Below are 20,890 nucleotides of genomic sequence, written 5' to 3'. Positions count from 1 at the left end.
TCTGTACAAAATATATCTTTGTGTTCTTTCGTGCGTTGTTCTCCCTACTTGCCGGACCTGTTGTCGGTTCAGGTTGTCTACACGGCGGCTGAAGATATTGGCATTAGGCTAGAGCCCTATGCCGGTCGCTACGGGGCAATTCATTCCGCTACCGTGGGGAATTAGTTAGACGAGGTCCTACCATGTCTACGGAATTACAACTACTGACTTACCAGCCTGTCGCTAGATGGCAGCAGTGGTAGGCGCCTGTCGATAGACTGTACCGCATAGCAGGCGCTGATCAACTCGCGTAGAGCTGGAGGTTGGAGTGCCAAAGTGGGATGAAATTTGACGCTCTCACATACTGACGTACCCAGAATCCAGATGGAGAGAGACATCTTGGGAAAATACCCCTTCACCCTCCTACAGCACCCGAAATTGATAGAGGTTTCCCGTTTTATCTAGAAATAAAATAATGTAGGGTGACATCACGTACTCTTCAACATTTTATTCACAACTAATGGTGTGACATGCTTTAGCGAGGAACATAGCTAGAATAAATACGTGAAGAATCATTTACCTTTTCCTCGAAAATGTAAAAACATTGCCAAAAATTATATTTAACCCGGCAGGCGGTGGGCCTCCCGGCCACCTTCCGCGCGGTGGGGGAGGGGCATGTTTTGCCCCCCCGTATCTCCGAAATTACTGAACGGATCCGGAAAATTCAAACGGTGTTCGATATACTGTCAAATTTGTTGAAGGAAACCAAATTTCATTGACCTCGGGGTCACCGATGACGTCACAGGTCAGGTCAAAGATAAAATGTTTCACCGTTTACGGGGCTTCTAGGGAAAGAGCTATAACACCGAGTAAAACGCATTTTGTCGAAAATCAGCGATAGGGCGTCAGTTGTCTTGTACATATGCTGTTATTAGAGGTCACTGGTCATTCCAGGTCAGGTCACAGATCAGGTCACAGGTCAGGTCACAGGTCAGGTCACCAAGGGTCACCATCATGAACCCAACTTTACTAAGGTTGTGACTTGTGACTTGTGAGATGCATGTTTTATGGCCAGTTTTTCATTTCCAACTCAATGGTGTTGGTTATAACACTATCAGGTACGGTTTAGGTCACTTTTTGGTGGAGGTCAGGTCAAGGTCAGGTCAAAAAAGGTCAAATTTTAAAATTGATATTTTTGCATAAAATGGGTATTGAATCGATGCAGCTCGTCACGGGGAGTCTAATGGTGGTCTTTGTTTTGCGCTACGAGGTCTAGAATTGCTAAAAATTGAGTTTGAAAATTTGACGTCATCAATTTTGAACAGTTTTTTTCGCTATAACTTGACAAAAAAAAAGATGTATCGATCTTACATTTGGTATGTAGATAGAAGGTGGTAGGGACTATCACATATGTTCCGGTTTTTTCGAAATTCAAAAAAACTGTTTGGATTTTTCGGCTATTATATTCAAATAATCTATTTTCTGATTTTTTTTATCAAAATCCAAGCATTTAAGAAATCTGAGATAGCAGTTTTGTAGCCCTCTTAATTTTACACCTTTTATGTTGAAACATTTGTCTGTATCTCTAAAGCTGTAGGCCTGACAGCTCTTCTCGCGAAACCTTTTATTTGGGTCGAAAATGGCAGAAATGACGTCACTCTGACGTCATTAGCGTCCAACCTATCATAGCCTTTGAAAAAATTCTTGGTCACAATGTGCAACAACTATTCACTGGAGGGTACTGAAAGTTTGGTGACGATCGGCGCAGCAGTTCTCGAGATATATCTAAAAAAATAAAGGGGGGCAAAAAAGCCCCCCACCCCCACCGCCTGGAAGGTTAATGCGGTGAGCTTTCGGCTGCAAGCCTTCGTCAAACCAACAAAATGACACGATACAAAATAGCCGAATACAAATAGCCGGTTTGACGAAGGCTTGCAGCCGAGAGCTCACCGCATTAAATATAACTTTTGGCATTGTTTTTACATTTTCGAGGAAAAGACCAATGAGTCTTCACGCATTTATTCACAATTATGTTTATTATATTGTTCGCATCCGAATAATACACCAAAGCTACACATGTTTTTTTTTCTAATCGCACAGAAATGCATAATGTAGCGAAATCAGAGATCTTGCCATCTGGAAAGTTGGAGTTTTTATTGGTTATGCCCTCACCTGCAGCGTCCAAGACTACATTTCTGGATCCGCCTTTGCTGTCAGATTTCAAACATTGTCCGAGTCTGATATTCTTCTTTTTTGCAGATGGCTATGTCATATATGATGTGCTGTGCAGAGGTGAATAAAACTAGCAAAAGCTGTCACCTACGCGATGTCTAGCTGTCGCCAATTTTTCACAAGTCATCTTGAAACAGTAGGTACCATTTTTTTTTGCCGTTTTCTCATCACCTTTGAGGCCTAAAAAGTACATTTGAAAATGAGGCTAGAATGTTAGAAATAAACTGATCTTTCAAATTTCAGCCTCTGGGCATTACAACGCAACACCACATTTCAGTAGTCACACAACAAAAAATAAATCACTATCATTAAACTTACCTATAGGTCTGATCGACTTCCTAGCTCGTCCTGGCTTCCTAATCCAGTTCAATCAGAACTCACGAAAGGATTGTCAGTTGTCACTGCTTCACTTATCTTTGCTTCAGTAGTCAAGACCAATTATCAACGCTCCTACCAAGTTTCTGGGACCGATGGTCATGGACCTCGCCTCAGTTGTGGCCCAGATGTGACGTCCCCCGTCCCATCGCCCGGTCCCTCCCTACTCCGTCGGCGGCCAAGGCCGCGCCGGTCCCCGCCTCCGCTCAACCGGCGACGAGCGGGGACGAGCTGTCGCGCTGTCGCCGTTTTTCCTGCGTTGTCTATGGCGCTTCACAACGCACCGGCTGTCGCACCGGCGGGATTTTTCAGCCCCAGCTGTCTACAAAGAGATGACGCTGTTAAATTTTTGTGCCGTGGTCCATAGTGGTCTTCTATGGGAAGACAGCTCTGATTGTAGTGGAAACGGCCTAGTTATCTACTGAGATGCATCAACTGAGATGCTCGAATCTGTCTGTTTATTCCTATGGCTGTCTCCTACGCACGCAGGCGAGTAGCAGGCTTTTTTCACCTCTGGTGCTGTGCTTAAAATGTATTTTCTGTGTGTAACTAGAAACCAGTACCTAGATCCCAAATAAACAATCGAATGAAAAAACGGCACATACCGACAACGGAAGGAACGAGAAAGACGGATCAATACCTTTCATACACAAGTGACGCCATTTTGCGTGGCACCGCAAAACAGGTATGACGTAAATAAAAATGAACATAAACGATTTTGTTGCAGAATGAATCACTCATTGAGTTTGGCATCGTACATGCCACCTTATTAGTTCAGGGAGCTGGTCCTGTATTAGAAACGGTGGCTTCATCAGTTGTGACATTAGCTCCATGCGTTGTAATCGTAGTTCCCGCGGTTGTGACAGACGAAGAGGCTGTTGTGGTTGTATCAGCTGTTGGAACAGTTGGAGCAGTAGCTTCAGTTGCTGAAGGAGTTCCCTCAGTTGTTGGAGTAGTAGTTTCCGTCGTTGGAGCAGTAGTTTCAGTTGCTGTGATGGTAGTTTCATCCTCTGCACTGGTGGTTTCAGTAGGGGTACCAGTGACTTCAGTTGATGACTTGCTTATCGTTGTCGTTGGGACGGCCGTTAGCACGCTGTGGGCTGTGCTGTCCGCTGCAGTCGGAGCCGTCGTCAGGTCAGCGCCAGGAGATGCCGTTTCAGAAGCTGGAGATACCGTTCCGTCTGTGGTTGGATCGCTAGAAGCCCCAGTAGTCGGATCACTATTAACCTCAGGAGTTGGATCACTAGTAGCCTCAGTAGTTGGATCACTAGTAACATCAGAAGTCGGATCACTAGTAACATCAGCAGTTGGATCACTAGTTGTTCCTCCAGTAGTCGTTTCACTATTTATCTCGGAGGTCGCATCACTAGTGATCTCAGTGGCTGGATCACTAGTTGCATCAGTATTCGGATCACTAGTCATTTCTAAAGCTGAACCGCTAGTAATCTCAGTAGTCGTATCACTGGTACTCTCAGTGGTCGAGTCACTGATAAACTCAGTAGTCAGAAAAGCTCCATCAGTGAGCCCGTTAGTAGTTACTTCTGTGGTTATTTCCGTAGAAAACGTTGTCGTTTCAGTGACTGCAGTGGTCGTTTCTGATCCAGTTGGAGTAGTGAATACATCGGTTGTTTGCGCAGCTGTTACTTCCGTGTTTGAAGTGGAAGATAGTTCAGTATTTGGAGCCGTTGTCACACTGGAGTCGGTGATGGCGTCAGTGTCAGCGGTGGCGGTCAGTTCAGGGGTCATGTCCGTGGGTAATTCGGTAGTCTGATCAGAATAACCGGTAGCAGGAGTTTCCGTGCCAGTAGTTGAAGCGGCAGTGACAGTAGTTGAAGAAATGGTGTCGGTAGTTGAAATAGCAGTAGCTGTCGAGATGTCAGTTGTTACAGAAGCTATGCCATTAGTTGAAGAAACAGTTGCAGCAGAAGTAGATACGGTGTCAGTAGTTGTAGTTGTCGAAGTAATAGAGTCAGCTGCTTGGGCATTACTGCCAGCAGTTGAAGACTCTGCGTCAGCAGCTGGAGAAGTTGCTTCCGTAGTTGAGGCTGTGGAGATTTCTGCGATAACTCCTTCAGCACCGGTTGAAGCGGGCTCCAGTGTGGATTCCGTTTGCTGAGATCCCACAGGCGTTGAGGAAGTCGGTGGCAGAGTTGTTAAGACGACTGTTGAAGATCCAACTGCCATCTCGGTTGAGGAATATTCTGTAAGAGAGCAGGTGTCAGCCGCTAAGGGATGTTCAAAATGCACTTGGTTCTTCTTTGCTGGATAAGTGAACAACTGGGATGCAACAACGGATGCATATAATTATATGTAGCTACGTAGTCAAATGTGTATATTATTTCATTCATTTCGCAAATATAACGCACACAACCGTTTTGGAGCCATTATATACCAGTGATAACTCTCACTTCAATGAGAGTGAAGGTATGCCTATATACCGCTTTGATATGTTTTGCACACGTTTTGCGTTCAATGCGAATTTTGCTGCAAACAAATACCGGTCTAAACGGATTCAAAAATGGATACATATCGCAAAAAAACACAATCAGTCTTTCAATTAAATTAAGTGTCAGTGGAATGCATTCTTGTGGTATTGTTGAGCTGTAGGCTGATTTTGTCGGTCAGAAAACTTGAACTCTGAAAAATAAAACTTCAGTTTCCATTTAGGTAATTGACATAGCCAAATGTCACGACATGCGAGCGCAGGCTATGTACGATCCGGAATATAAAAAAACCTTTCTTACGGGAGCTACATGGACCACAAAGTACTTATTATGCCGTTAATATTTCCCAGGAACTAACCTGAACTAAGTGTGACATACTGGTTCATGAGAATCAACCATTGACTTTGACACGAGTCTCGCTTAGTAACATTGCGTTGCGTTGTGAACTGTGTAGTTTTCTTTGTTCGAAGCATTTGCGTGATGATCATTAACCCGCGACCTGGCATCCCAACTGACGGTGGTAATTATTTAAAATATAAATGACAAAATTTCGGGTAATCGGCACGAACAGTTACCCCATGCTGAGCCAATGGCGAATTCGAAAAATCATTTTCAAAACGATTTTGCAAAAAATTTCCACGGTAGATTTTGAAAATGATCCAATATGTTGTGCCCCGGGGTGTCGGCTACCACATGGTATGGGTCAGATATGGGGCGATTGAAAAGCACGTGCCACGTGCAAACGTGTTTGATGGGGTAACCTCCGGGAAAATCCGACATTGGGTACTACATTGGGTACGACATGTCTAAATACTAAATACTAAATACTATATGGTGGGGGGGGCTATTTTTTGCCCCCCTCCAGACTTTTCGATATATCTCCAGAACCGCTGCGCCGATCGTCACCAAACTTTCAGTACCCTCCCGGACATCAATTTTACACATTGTGACCAAAAATTTTTCCAAAGGCTATGATAGGTTGGCCGGAAATGACGTCAGAGTGACGTCATGTTCTGCCGTTTTCGACCCAAATAAAGGGTTTCGCGGGAAGAGCTGTCAGGCCTATAGCTTTGCAAATACAGAAAAATGATACAGACATAAAAGCTGTAGATTGGACAGGGCTACAAAACTGTTATCTCGGATTTTTGAAATTTTTGGATTTTGACCCCCAAAAATCAAAAAATAGATTTTTTGGATATAATAATCGATACATCCAAAAAGTTTTTTGAATTTCGCAAAAACCGGAATATATGTGATAGTCCTTACCGCCTTCCATCCACATACCAAATTTGAGATTGATACCTCTTTTTTTGGCGAAGTTATAGCGAAAAAAACTGTTCAAAATTGATGACGTCAAATTTTCAAACTCAATTTTTAGCAATTCTAGACCCCGTAGCGCAAAACAAAGACCACCATTAGATTCCCCGTGACGAGCTGCATCGAATCAATACCCATTTTATGCAAAACTATCAACTTTAAAATTTGACCTTTTTTGGCCTGACCTTGACCTGACCTTGACCTGAACTTCACCAGAAAGTGACCTAAGCCGTACCTGATAGTCTTACAACCAACACCATTGAGTTGGAAATGAAAAATTGGCCATAAAACATGTATCACACAACCTTAGTAAAGTTGGGCTCATGTGACCTGACCGGTGACCCTTGGTGACCTGACCTGTGACCTGACCTGGTATTGCCAGTGACCTCTAATAGCAACATATCTACTAGGCAACTGACGCCCTACCGCTGATTCTCGACAAAATGCGTTTTCCTCGGTGTTATAGCGCATTCCCTAGAAGACCCGTGAACGGTGAAACATTTCATCTTTGACCTGACCTGTGACGTCATCGGTGACCCCGAGGTCAATGAAATTTGGTTTCCTTCGACAAATTTGACAGGCCTTTCGAACGCCGTTTGAATTTTGCGGATCCGTCCAGTAGTTTCGGAGATACGAGGGGGGGGGGCAAAAAATAGCCCCCCCCCCACCAGGTCGCGTTATAAACAGACCCCACGGCGCGGGTTAACCCGGCAGTTGCTGGGGTATTTCGCCACCCACCGTTTGCTGGGGGGGGGGGGGGGGCGTTAAACGCCCCCAGCCGATAACTCGAGAACCAATAGGCGCAGCGAAACGCACGAGGCGGCAAACGAAAGAGCGCGACGAGACGCTTCAGATGAGTACTTCAAAGTTGAATTTTGAGGTCACAGGTCGGGTCAAGGTCAGGTCAAACACCTGAAATCGGGCTTTCAGTAGCATGGACTTCAGGACTTCGCAATGGGCGCCTCTCGCCATAAACTCTGTCAAAACGGTGCACAATACGTCTTATAAGGCCTACAAGAGTGTCAGCTCCATATAGGGGTCAGTCAAGCATAGGTCAGGGTCAAGGTCAGGTCAACCGGGTAGGCACATATCCCCGAATATCAAAACTGATATTCGCAGCCTGTGACACATATTTTATAGGTAATTTGGGTCGTAGAACACGATGGTGACATTCATTTTATCATATGTGTACGTGTTTGGCTCAAAAAGTTCAATTTAAAGGTAGTGTGCCACCTTTGAAAGATTTCCCATTTTATTTTTCCTAGGATAAGAAGCTTCTGGTTTTACCTAATATCGCAAAAAGAAATCAAAAATGGGCCTGGAATAGTGCCTTTTTCGCCCAAAAGTTTATCGGTTTTTCGATATGTATAGGGCAATTCCACGACAAATCACCTAATTTTTTTTCCAATTGTTCACCATGACCTCTCCGATTTTGCTCAAATTTCGCATGTAAGTTGACCTATGGGCACTACTTCGTCCCAGGAAATTTTTAGTCTCTAGGTCACAGGGGTCATGAGATATGGGTCATGCAAATTTTTAGGTTTTCCGGAACATTGAAATATAAAGTATTTTTTATCTCTGCAACGGTTCACCGGATCAAAAAAAGTTATATATGAAATAAGAAGCGCAAAGGCTGGTGCGTCTAGCTAAAATGTGAACGAAACCCCACGGTCATTTTTTGACCCTTTGACCTCGTGACCTTTTCTTGACCCCGTGACCTTTCAAATTTGTCCTATTTTAAAAATTCTGATTTTTTCTATCAGAGATGCCTTATCCATGCTCTTAATAGTGGTATGTGATTTGGTTGGTATATCGGACCCGTTGACCTCAAACTGAGGTCAACAATGTGGTCATGACCTGACATGAAAATGACATTTGCCGAGAACGTCGAGAATTATAGGCAATATGGGTGTCATATGAAAGCTTACTTCACGGAGAATACATTGGTGGTGTTTTTGAGTAGGTATGGGCCGGGTCAAGGTCACATTAGGTCAGTGACCTAACACAGCATTGTGTTCTTTGAAGGTGGCGTATTTTATTTGCTTGGTAAGCCCAGTGATCAGCACACAATAAAAAGGAAACAAAACGTCACAAAACACCGTCTGTCTTTATTCAAAAAGCACAGATAAAATGCATTCACCCATATACACACACTCGCACAAACACACACACACATACATACACCTTGTTCGAGGAAGATCTTTCAAACAAACCTCAGTAACACACGCGGTGTGAAGAACGAGTCTCAGAAGACTAGGAGAGCTTGAAGGCTGCTATGGTGTGGGAGTCGAGCGGTACAAAGCGGTGAAACGTCCTGGTACCTACTACCTACCCTTCACCGTGCGGGCACTTGTGAACCGTTCTCTTTCATTTTCGTCTTCGTTCCTGCTATTTGCGTTGCCGAAACGAAGAAGAAATGCATTTTATCGGTAAGGTGGTCCTCACAGTATTACCAATACCATCGCATGCGCTTTTGCCATGCGAGGTGGCAAAAAATCCACTCACATTGAACACCGAAATCCTCGGCATGATGACATATATTTGCAAAATTGTATTTGTTCTTGTACTGGGACGCTGCTCCGTCAGAGAAGTAGTGTATTTTTTAGTCTTGGGCATTCATTTCAAATGTGGGGAATAACCACTGCCTGAAATGCCGCTTCAGCTCCCGCGTCAGCTCCCGCAACGCAAATAGCAGAAAACGAAGACAGAAACGAAGACAAAAATGAAAGAAAGCTTCACAAGTGCCCGCATGGTGAAGGGTACCAGGACGTTTCACCGCTTTGTACTGCTCGACTCCAATACCATAGCAGCCTTCAAGCTGTCCGAGTCTTCTGAGACTCGTTCTTCACAGCGCGTGTGTCACTGGGGTTTGTTTGAAAGAACTTCCTCGAACAAGGTGTATGAATGTGTGTGTTTTTGCGAGTGTGTTTATATGGGTATGTGTGCATTTTATTTCTGCTTTTTGAATAAAAAGACGTTTTATGACGTTTTGTTTCCTTTTTATTGTATGCTGATCACTGGACTTACCAAACAAATAAAATGCGCCACCTTCAAAGAACACAATGCTGTGTTAGGTCACTGACCTAAATGTGACCTTGACCCGGCCCATACCTACTCAAAAACACCACCAATGTATTCTCCGTGAAGTTAGCTTTCATATGACACCCATATTGCCTATGATTCATGATGTTCTCGGCAGATGTCATTTTCATGTCAGGTCATGACCACATTGTTGACCTCAGTTTGAGGTCAACAGGTCCGATATACCAACCAAATCACATACCACTATTAAGAGCATGAATAAGACATCTCTGATAGAAAAAATCAGAATTTTCAAAATAGGACAAATTTGAAAGGTCACGGGGTCAAGAAAAGGTCACAAGGTCACAAGGTCAAAAAATGACCCTGAGGTTTCGCTCACATTTTTGCTAGACGCACCAGCCTGTGCGCTTATTATTTCATATATAACTTTTTTTGATACGGTGAACCGTTGCAGAGATAAAAAATACTTTATATTTCAATATTCCGGGAAACCTTAAAATTTGTATGACCCATATCTCATGACCCCTGTGACCTAGAGACTAAAAATTCACTGGGACGTAGTAGTGCCCATAGGTCAACTTGCATGCCAAATTTGAGCAAAATCGGAGAGGTCATGGTGAACATGCCTAGGTGATCTGTCATGGAATTGCCCTATATCAACTGTAGTGGGCTGAACTGCAAACAGGCGTCGGCAACAATCGCGAATGCGGCGCACATGTGACAATAAGCAAAGGTCATTATAGAGTTACGACGTACGGGAATGAGTTATCAGCTGTCTAATCGTAGACAACACAATGTCGAGCCTTAAACTGTAAGCCTGTATTGGTATTGTTTCTTTTATTTGGCTGTCGAACATTATTTATGGTTTGAAATATGATTTAATGTAAAATAATTGATATGAAAAAGCCGTCTCTTAAGTTATGACCCCATTTCACCACACGCAGGTGGCAGAAATGACAATGATCAGCTGACGCATTTTTCTTGGCCGAAGTCAGAGCGCGCGGCCCGACGCACCACCACCGCACCACAAAGTATGAGCAGAAGCCGCGCCCAAAGCCAGGGCCCCGGTAACGTGAGGTAGCCGAGTCGGGGCAGCGTGCGCTGACCCAAGCCGGGGCCGCAGCTTTGGGCGCGGTCTACCGCATCCCCGCGGGCAGCCCCGGGCTATCACATGACACCGGGAGGACGCGCGGCCCCGGCTTGGGTCAGCGCACGCTTCCCCGACTCGGCTACCTCACGTTACCGGGACCCTGGCTTTGGGCGCGGTCTACCGCACCACCTAACAGGCGTGTTCGAAACCGCAGGAGATGATGATGAACGGGTTTATCGAAACTTGATTGGATGAGCATATCGGTAATAGCGATTTCAGTGTGTGCATTTATTGTTCATAGTGGTGTGAAATGTGGTTGGGGTACGACCGACAACCCGTCGGGGCGAATTTCGCACTGGGGTACTCAAAATTTGAAGAATTTAAGACGTTTCCATGAGTTTTGAAGGTATGGATAAGTTCTAAAAATCTGGTTCTCCTTATCTGGGCCATTAACTCCATACGGTCCAGGAAAGCTGGCACACTACCTTTAAGAAATTCATGTATCATGGTCACGAAAAATTGCCCAGATTCAGTTCAAGATTTTGGAAAATGCGGAACGATAATCAATAATTGAAGATATCCATTTGATTGATCATGGTATTGGCAGTCTAATGGCGTTTACGGCATGTCTGTATGTTTATTCTGTGATTTTTTATGATTTTTTGAACATATGCCGTTTTTGGTCGAAAACTCAGAAATCATGACGTCACTAAAACCTCGATATCTCAAAAAAATTCGACCGATTTTTTTGAAACTTTGTCACAATAAACTTCAATCAATTCTCTACAGGTACCTAAAATTTGGCGCGCCTGCGGCGCGCCGTTTTTATGCTATGGCCCGGCAAAAAAAGTGGGGGCGTTTAACGCCCCCCCCCCCAGCAACTCGCGGGTTAAGGTCTACTGATGTAAGCGAAGAAAAATTATTGGCAATAGGGCAATATTTTGTTGGGTGGTTTCAGAAAGTAATGTTTTATGACAGCCTTTTCACCGCGATATGTTCAGACATGCACTTGCGAGTTGCGTGCTTCAGCAACTGCAAAAAAGGCATGGTCAGGTCTATCCTAATTTCTACACTCCTACATACAACTGGACATTCGCATATTTTACCCCGCCCCCCTCCCAAAAAATATCATCATGGTAAATATAAATTGAATAGCTCTATAACACAAATGTGAGCCATTTTGCCAATGTGCATTTCGCCCCAAGAAGGTAAGCTTTGTCGATAAATGAAAATTTCTTTTAACAACGATTAAATTTTTTCCACTTGCGCGTCAGCTGGATTGTCTCAATGTTGAACAGTTAAAGCCACACATGGCGAGCTGAGCGATATTCCGCATACAAATCTTATCATTGAGACATAGACCTCTGCTTATTGAGGTCTATGATTGAGACTTTGACAATGTCACTGATATTGACACAATCTTATTTGTTTCTAAATAGTATACCATGCAGATTTCAGGTGCTATCAGTCGAGGGGGGGGGGACGTGGGTAGGGTGGAACCACAATACCTTTAAATCCCACCCAATTTTTATGCTATCCCTTATTTAGTGCATGGAAAGAAATGAGCTCCCACCAAAGCCTAAATGTTAGCCGCCCCTTTAGCCCCGGTTGAAATAGCTAGCTTCCGCAAAAGGCGCTCATCACAACGCATGTTAGTCACGCGTTGCCTCTACCGCAGATTGCAGAACCCATTTATCCCCCCCCCCCCCCAATAAGGCCTTTCGCAAATAACTCGCGGCGGATAACAACAAAACTTTCAGTGCCCTCGCGTTCATCAATTTGACACCTACCCTGAAAATTGCATGACCCTGACATGCCCTGACCCAAATGACCTTTGACCAGTGACCTACTTTTCGAGACCATGTTTGGCCGGAATCGCGATTCGGCGTATGTCGGCTCGCATTAGCCGCGCGTTTGCAGTCTTTTCGTGGTTTCAAGCGTTCAAACATGTAATACGATGTTGGTCCCATGAATTAGGGCGGGTCACGGGTGTCAAGGTCATCTGAAGGTCAGGTCAGGTCATTGCATGCATTGCATGCAAGGCAACATCTGTGATCAAAACTAACGTGATATTCGTGATCAGCACCCCGAAAAGCCCCATAGCAGCCACACTTAACGACGTTCTAACAGGTCCTGATTTTCCCGACTTTTGAGTCATTGACCTGACCTCAGAGGTCACCATTTGACCTATGACCCTAAAACCGGGTTCCTTTGGCTTCGTCTCATGACGACCTACACGATGTTTTTTTCCGCCAGGCACTAGCTCAATTAGGGGCCAAACGCGAGAGAGAGGGGTCGTCCCAATCCCCTCCCCCCCCCCGTGCCGTCGAAAAACGCAAAATGGCCTGTGCCGGCGAGGGTCAAGTTTATCGCGCGACTGACCTCGCTAGAATTGCCTCCGTTCAATGTTAGTCACGTGTGTGACACCAATTTCAGGCCTGTGTTTTACCGTCCGTGACCCAACCGACTCACGAACAGCCCACAAACCTTTCTCGTGTGTCGGCGGTTTCCTGACCTAGGGCGCTCACCGTGATATCAAACCAGTCCCGTGTGTTGTGGTCGTTACTCGGTGGTGCCACTGTATCCAATTTATTTAGATAATTGAGACTGAAATTAAAATTTATTCATCCAAGTATAGTTTTTTTTCATAAACGCGAGAAACAAATAAAGCTTTTGCCCATATCTATTTGTAAGTTGGGAAAAGACTACGAAAAGAAAAGGAATAATAGATGTTTACACGAACGTAAGAACACGTTTATCTCGAAATAGGGTCAAGAAAACCTGCGCGTATTGGCGTTTCCACAGCCGCTAATGCATTGGTCATTTCGTCCATAATCAAAGTAGAGCTTTTAAATGTTCAAATGGGTGCTACATCCGTGAGTGGCTCGTACCTACCCTATAAAGTTGTTAACCCTCGCATGTGCAGGCGAGTCGGATGGACCCCTCCCCCCCCATGGTTTTTCGCAAACAACTCGCGAAAAAAGCGGCCGATCGCGACGAAACTTTCAGTACCCTCAGGTTGATTATTTTTACATCTACTCTAAAATTTAATGACCCTGACCCATGTGACCTTTGACCTGTGACCTATTTCTCGAGGCCATGTTTGGCCGAAATCGCGATTCGGCGTATGTCGGCTCACATTAGCCGCGCGTTTGCAAGCTTCTCGTGGTTTCAAACGTTCAGGCATGTGATTTGATGGTGCTCCCATGTATTTGGGTGGATGTCAAGGTCACCTAAAGGGCAGGTCAGGTCATTGACCTTTGGTGACCTCGGTACACTTTCTCGAGCTTTACTGCATGTTTCTAGGCTAGTTTTTTTTTAGCTGAATTCAAATTTAGAAACTATTTGAACATTCACGAATCAGTTTTGGTGCCTTCGTAACATCTTACGTAGCTGTCAGAGGCGGTTGACACGTACTACGAATACCCGTCACACCTCTACTGGTTGACCTGACCTGACCTGACCCGACATGGTCTAAATGCCTAGACATCATCGGTGATCAAAACTAACACGACATTCGTGGTCAGCACCCCGAAAAACCCATAGCGGCCACAGTTTACGACTTTCTAACAGGTCCCGATTTTCCCGACTTTTGGGTCATTGATCTGACCTGGAAGGTCAACCAATGACCTAGGACCTTAAAATTAGGTATCATCGGCTTCCTCTCGTCACGGGTAACACGCCCGTTTTTTTTTTTTCGAGAAGCTCTAGCTCGATCAGGGTCCAAACGGCAAGGGGGGTCCAACCGACCCCCCCCCCCCCCACCTACACATTATGTAGAAGCTGGCAAACGCCGCACACATGCGAGGGTTAAACTATCAGCCGAGGTCAGCTTAGGTCAATGACCTTGACCTGGACTTTACGCGACCCTGGCACCCACCATAATCCATTGGACAAACATCATAAGTGACTTGTTGGTTTGCTAATCACAGCGTCTGAAACGCACAGCACAGGATATGTGCGCTGACATCCATCATTTTAGCCCGATATATGCTATAGCCTGATATAGTCTGATATATGATATAGCCTGGTTGGCCTGGTATATGCAAGAGAAAAAGGTCGTGGGTCAAAGGTCAGTTAGGTCACATTAATGAAATTTGCAAGAACGGCGTAAAACTAAATAGCTCGGGGGTACTGTAATTTTTCAGTGTGAAACACCATTTTATACACGACATATTTGGAGTTCCTACATATTTCCTAAGAATTTTGACATTTTTCGCATGGTGGCTTTAGAAATGGCATTGGCAAATGATTAGAGGGTTCAGGCTAGGCTTATTTCATCCACTTGGGTCGGCTAATGTACGGGTTGGGGAGGCCATTTTACCCCATCGACCAATTTAATCCATTCTCTCCATGCATTTTTCGAATTATTCTTACGTCTGCTTCACTGCCTTAGTAGGTAATGCCCGTTAAATTCCTGTCAGTAACTGTTCACTCAATAAAACTCGCCAAAGTTAACATTACCCGAGATCTCCCCTCTCTCTCTCTCTCTCTCTCTCTCTCTTTCTCTCTCCCTCTCTTTCTCTCTCTCTCTTCCCCTCTATCCCTCTCACTCTCTCTCTCTCTCTCTCTCTCTCTCTCTCTCTCTCTCTCTCTCCCTCCCTCTCTCTCTCTCTCTCTATTTTCCCGTTTCTCACCTGGGCACGACTCCACCTCTCTCTCTCTCCTCATGTACACACCACTCTCTCCCGCTCCGGGCGACCCCTCTGCCCCGGGGCACCCGAACAGAAGACACGTGCCGTTATCCAAGTAGGCGAACTCAATGCAGCGTGAAGGCATCGAGGTAGAGCAAGCGACAGAGCAGGTCAGGAGAGAGGGTGTGAGTGAGGAGGTCACCAGGTGACCAGAGGCGGGGCCGCTCTGCAGGAGGAAAGAGGCAGTCTCAGATAGAACTAGGTGGATGGAGAGAGCGGCGAAGGAGAGGAGAGGGAGGGATAGTGACAGGAACAGGGGCATGGGTAGGAAAAATGGGATGGGTGGAGCTGAAAATAAGGACACAGTCATTCGTTGGATGCAAATCCGGTATAGGTACTGGTGATCGATGAATCTTCTTATGAGATAGCTTGCGTCAAAGTCATCGGATTTTCTTGTGGAATGGATTATCTGAAACAAAAAGGCATGCTTCAGGAGGCTGTTCTCATATGGTGTACTCGACAGGTCAGAAGTTCAATGAAGAAATTAATGGGGGGACTAATCTCACTTGATTCTGTGTTGAGAAATTTACAGAGTAATGTTTCAGTGCCGTGTCAGAACTACCGACTGACACAGGCTGACATGTCTGACTGATGCAGCTGAGCTGACACCGCCTGACACCGTCTGAGTGACACCGCCTGACACTGACACTAACACCGCCAGCTGACACAGCAGTGAGCAGGTCAGGTCACCAGCTCTGACCCCAAAGTGACAACCGTGCTGTCCGAGCCGCCGCCGCCGCTTTGAGCCCGTTGTCATGGTAACGCCATTTGCGACACCCAGCTGAACAGAACATGACATAAAAACACGACACTGTAATTATGACCATGACATGAAGGTGCTGACCACAGCGTGCGTCCACGAAATGAACTGTCTGCGACATGATATTTCTGACAGGAATACGATTTACAGGTCACAGCGCAATGTACACACTTCGCATGCCATGCACGCTGTACTCATTGGCACCGGTAATTATAAATTAGGTACATTTAGTGTTATGTTGGCCGCGGCTTGTACGCTTTATGGATGAATACGAAGTCCTATTTGTAGACCTGTGTTGATTGGGGCGAAGTTTCGATTGATGAGATTCTACTGGTAAATGGAACGGGCCAATGAAGGCTCTGTCAGCGATCTTTTCAATAATCGGGCTACCGCAATCGCATACACGACGCCTGAACAGAGTTACTTTTTATTATCAATGGATGCATATCCTCTTGATGGTGTTCCAGTGCCGATGCAAGGCGATTGTAAGTTGTTCCAGCACCTAATGGTGCCGCTCACTATAGTGAGCATAGCTATAGCTATGTATTATCATTATGTATGCAGCGTGCAATGGAATGCACAATGACTTTGTATGTCATATTCAGACTGACAGGCGGATTAGATACATACCCTTTTATATCACAAGGATGACATTTTCGGGAGGGTCTCCAGTCTTCGATATTTAAAGGTAGTGTGCCAGCTTTCTTGGACCATATGGAGTTAATGACCCGGATAAGGAGAACCGGATTTTTAGAACTTATCCATACCTTCAAAACTTATGGAAACGTCTTAAATTCTTCAAATTTTGAGTACCCCAGTGCGAAATTCGCCCCGACGGGTTGTCGGTCGTACCCCAACCACATTTCACACCACTATGAACAATAAATGCACACACTAAAATCGCTATTACCGATAGGCTCATCCAATCAAGTTTCGATAAACCCGTTCATCATCATCTCCTGCGGTTTCGAACACGCCTGTTAGGTGGCTTCTCATGCTCGTCGAGGTCGGAATTTCCAAATACGCGTGGTGCGCCGGGCCACGCGCTCTGACTTCGGCCAAGAAAAATGCGTCAGCTGATCATTGTCATTTCTGCCACTTGCGTGTGGTGTAATGGGGTCATAACTTAAGAGACGCTGTTTCATATCAATTATTTTACATAAAATCATATTTCAAACCACAAATTAATGTTCGACAGCCAAATTTAAGAAACAATACCAATACAGGCTTACAGTTTAAGGCTCGACATTTGTGTTGTCTACGATTAGACAGCTGATAACTCATTCCCGTACGTCGTATGGTCGTAACACTATAATGACCTTTGCTTATTGTCACAAGTGCGCCGCATTCGCGATTGTTGCCCGACGCCTGTTTGCAGGTGAGCCCACTACAGTTGTTATACATATCTAAAAACCGATAAACTTTTAGGCGAAAAAGGCACTATTCCAGGCCCATTTTTGATTTTTTTTTGCGATATTAGGTAAAAACAGAAGCTTCTTATCCTAGGAAAAATAAAACGGGAAATCTTTCAAAGGTGGCACACTACCTTTAAGTTGGCCGCGGCTTGTACGCTTTATGGATGAATACGAAGTCCTATTTGTAGACCTGTGTTGATTGGGGCGAAGTTTCGATTGATGAGATTCTACTGGTAAATGGAACGGGCCAATGAAGGCTCTGTCAGCGATCTTTTCAATAATCGGGCTACCGCAATCGCATACACGACGCCTGAACAGAGTTACTTTTTATTATCAATGGATGCATATCCTCTTGATGGTGTTCCAGTGCCGATGCAAGGCGATTGTAAGTTGTTCCAGCACCTAATGGTGCCGCTCACTATAGTGAGCATAGCTCAGTGCTGCCAGATGGGGAAGGCTGTAATCCTCTATATCAGTTACAAAAATCCTCCAGATTCCTCCAAATCCTATTGGTAGATATAGAAAGGCGGTCTTGGACGCTGCGGGGGGCTATACCCCCAAAAAAGTTTCACCAAATACTAAAAACCCATCGGATTTCGAATCTTTTCGCACTGCTGTGCAGTTTAAAAGATACTTTTTCTTATAAAAGTTGTTGAGTTTTCGTTTTATCTTAAAAAAACGAAAATTTTCGTCGATTTCAGGCGCTGCAGGGGGGCCGGGGGCATTTGCCCCAAATGTCCCCCTTAGATCCGCCAGTAGTTTGGTACCCTCGTAAATATAGCTACAGACTGAGACATTCTGCAGTCTCACGGTGATAAAGGACGTGATATATCCTAACGGGTAGGGTGACGCTGGGCAGGAAAATGACTTTTTAGTCTTGAATGTGTTATATTTTTCCATGAAATTGAATATAATAATCGGGCGACAAATCCTCCAGATTTTCCTCCAGAATCAAAAATCCTCCAAAAGCGAAATTTGTCCGCAAATAGAGTTCAAAATCCTCCAGATTTGCGGAAATCCTCCAAATCTGGCAGCACTGGCATAGCTATAGCTATGTATTATCATTATGTATGCAGCGTGCAATGGAATGCACAATGACTTTGTATGTCATATTCAGACTGACAGGCGGATTAGATACATACCCTTTTATATCACAAGGATGACATTTTCGGGAGGGTCTCCAGTCTTCGATATACCGGAGTTACTACGAGCGAGCGCAAAGAGCGAAACAGTTTTTAAGAAATTGAGCTCCAAAGCCATTCAATTCGTGTCCTTCAAAAGAAGTGTTTTGTAAAATTATCGATATTTTTTTTTGGGCTCAATTGCTAGCTCCATTCATCGTGTGTTGCATGAGGATAGTCATCATTCGGGGACCAGTAGTTGAAAGCAAAAAAAAAAAAAAAAACGAGGAGGAAACGGTCTTGTAAAAAGTTGCAGCGATTGCATTGAGCATTAAATGACAAAAATATGTATACCGGGACAAAAACCGATCGATACAAATGGCTCTGGGAGGGGGGGAGTAGAGTGGCAAGTTTCCTTACCCGACGAACCCGGAATTATCCCGAGGGGGTAGGGGTGGGAGTAGAGTCGGGGGAACGGGGTGGGGACCGGGAGTTCCTAAATAAACAGTCCGTTAGGCGGCACGGGCGGACATCGATAGCAGCGCCTCTATCGGTCACTAGGGAAAGCTGGGCTGTAGGCGACGAAATACCGGCTGAGTTGTCACACGTTGAATAGGTTTATAGCCATCCGTCTTGTGAAAAAGTTGAACTTTTGCCTTTAATATTTCTACAGGCAATTTTGGAAGTGTCTTCACATGGCTTACAAAACCGTTTAGATTATTGTATTCACTTCAAGCCTTCCCTATTGTTCTTGATGATGCGGGAACTATTTCTAATTAGTGTTTCTAGCTTAGTTAAAGAACATACTGTGCAAACGATGAAAAAAACATAAGTGGAAGATTTTAAATGCAATTTTCTCTAACAATTAATGGTAAATTCTCTACATATCAAGGAAAAGGTGCATGCTAACTGATAATTTAAAGTTCTTGGGGCCAGTTGTTTTCTTCTTTTCTTGCGTCGCCCCAATGGCCGCGAATACACTTGTGATAACGCCTATCGCGAATTATTTTTGCCTCTAGTGGCGTCAACTAACAAAATCACAACAATCAAATTGCACGTGATGATAGCACGTGCAATGCCATTTTATTTCATACCAAAATCAATCACTTTCTATCATGCAGCCGTATAGTACAGACATAAAAACAAAAATAGTACATTTCTATTTTGAGACAAAGTCAATCGTCGCAACACAACGCAAGCTACGCCGACACTTAAAAAGGACCCAAGTGCCATCAAGAACCGTCATTTTAAGTATAGTTGAGAAGTTTTTGGCAAGAGGTAGTGTGGAGAACGTAAAAAAGGGTAAATGTGGCCGAAAAAGAACCAAGAGGACGCCTCTAAACGCCCAAAAGGCACGAGAAGCTCTCCAGAGGAGCCCACAAAAGTCGCTCAGACGGCTGGGCCAGGAACTGGGCTGTAGCAAAACCACCGCTCACCGTTTGGCCAGAAACGACGTTCAGCTGTTCCCGTATAAGGTCTCCGTTCACCAAGCACTGTCGAAAGTCGACAAACAGTCACGGCTTCTTTACAGCGGCTGGTTTTTGAGAAATTGCGAGCAAAACAATGAGTTCCTTCACCGAATCTGGTTCAGCGACGACTGAGGCCCATTTTCATATGGATGGCCGCGTGAACTCCCAGAATTTTCGATTCTGGTCGACGGAGCCACCCGATTTGGTCGCGGAAGCCCCTCTGCACAGTGTGAAATGCACAGCCTGGTGTGCAATGAGCAGCAGTGGCATAATCGGACCTTTCTGGTTTGAGAACGACGCTGGGGAGTCTGTCACCGTCAACGCTCAGCGCTACCGGCAAGTCCTAGCCAAGTTCTGGACTGCGCTGAACAGGCGGCTGGGTGGAGACAGGAAGCTGATGGACCAACAATGGTTCCAACAAGACGGAGCCTCGGCGCACACGGCCGTTGCGACTCGAGAATGGCTGCGGAACCGATTCGGTTCGCGGGTTATCTCCCGCAGAGAGGTGCGGACCTGGCCCCCGCACTCTCCGGATCTGACCCCACTTGACTTCTTTCTCTGGGGTCACCTGAAGTCACAGGTCTACAAAAGCAACCCCAGAACCACAGATGACCTCAAGAGGGCCGTGTCGTCCGCGGTGCGCCGAGTGCGGCCGGAGATCTGCCGGGCTGCGGTGGAGTCCGCTCGGCGACGCGCAGAGCTGTGTGTGGAGCGAGAGGGGGCTCATCTGGAACACGTCCTCTGTGGCCGCAAATGAAAAGACAGCAAAAAGAAGATGGTATCACGTGAAATGGCATCGACTATTGTGTATGTTAGAAAGTGATTCGTTTTTGTCATGCCTTCCATGCTGATAATATACAGCTTTTAAATACGACTGTTTATTTAGGAACTCCCTATCCCCCCCCCCCCCCACCGCCCCAGGTGATAACGTGCCGTCGCCCACCCAAGGGCG

General features: G+C 45.3%; 1 protein-coding gene across 1 annotated transcript; it reads right to left on the bottom strand.

The window, feature by feature from the left end:
* Nucleotides 1–1,982: 1,982 nt before the first annotated feature.
* LOC122371761 (mucin-5AC-like) lies at nt 1,983–15,588 on the bottom strand. Its single transcript, XM_043348418.1, has 2 exons — nt 15,117–15,588; nt 1,983–4,787 (listed from the first exon to the last, which is right to left on the bottom strand). The coding sequence occupies exons 1-2, from the start codon at nt 15,481–15,483 to the stop codon at nt 3,361–3,363; spliced, it is 1,794 nt and encodes a 597-aa protein (XP_043204353.1). The 5' UTR covers nt 15,484–15,588; the 3' UTR covers nt 1,983–3,360.
* Nucleotides 15,589–20,890: the final 5,302 nt, after the last annotated feature.

This window comes from Amphibalanus amphitrite, unplaced genomic scaffold (genome assembly GCF_019059575.1).
Source record: "Amphibalanus amphitrite isolate SeventyFive unplaced genomic scaffold, NRLGWU_Aamphi_draft 001276F_arrow, whole genome shotgun sequence".
In the NCBI taxonomy this organism is placed as follows: Eukaryota; Metazoa; Arthropoda; class Thecostraca; order Balanomorpha; family Balanidae; genus Amphibalanus; species Amphibalanus amphitrite.
Note: the sequence above shows the minus strand (reverse complement) of the source record. Positions and strands in the feature narration are given on the sequence as shown.

Coding starts and splice junctions, on each gene's coding strand:
- LOC122371761 (XM_043348418.1), bottom strand. CDS start 15,483: ATGACTGTGTCCTTATTTTCAGCTCCACCCATCCCATTTTTCCTACCC. Junction 4,788..15,116: donor AGAGGTGGAGTCGTGCCCAG/GTGAGAAACGGG, acceptor GCTCTCTTACAG/AATATTCCTCAACCGAGATG.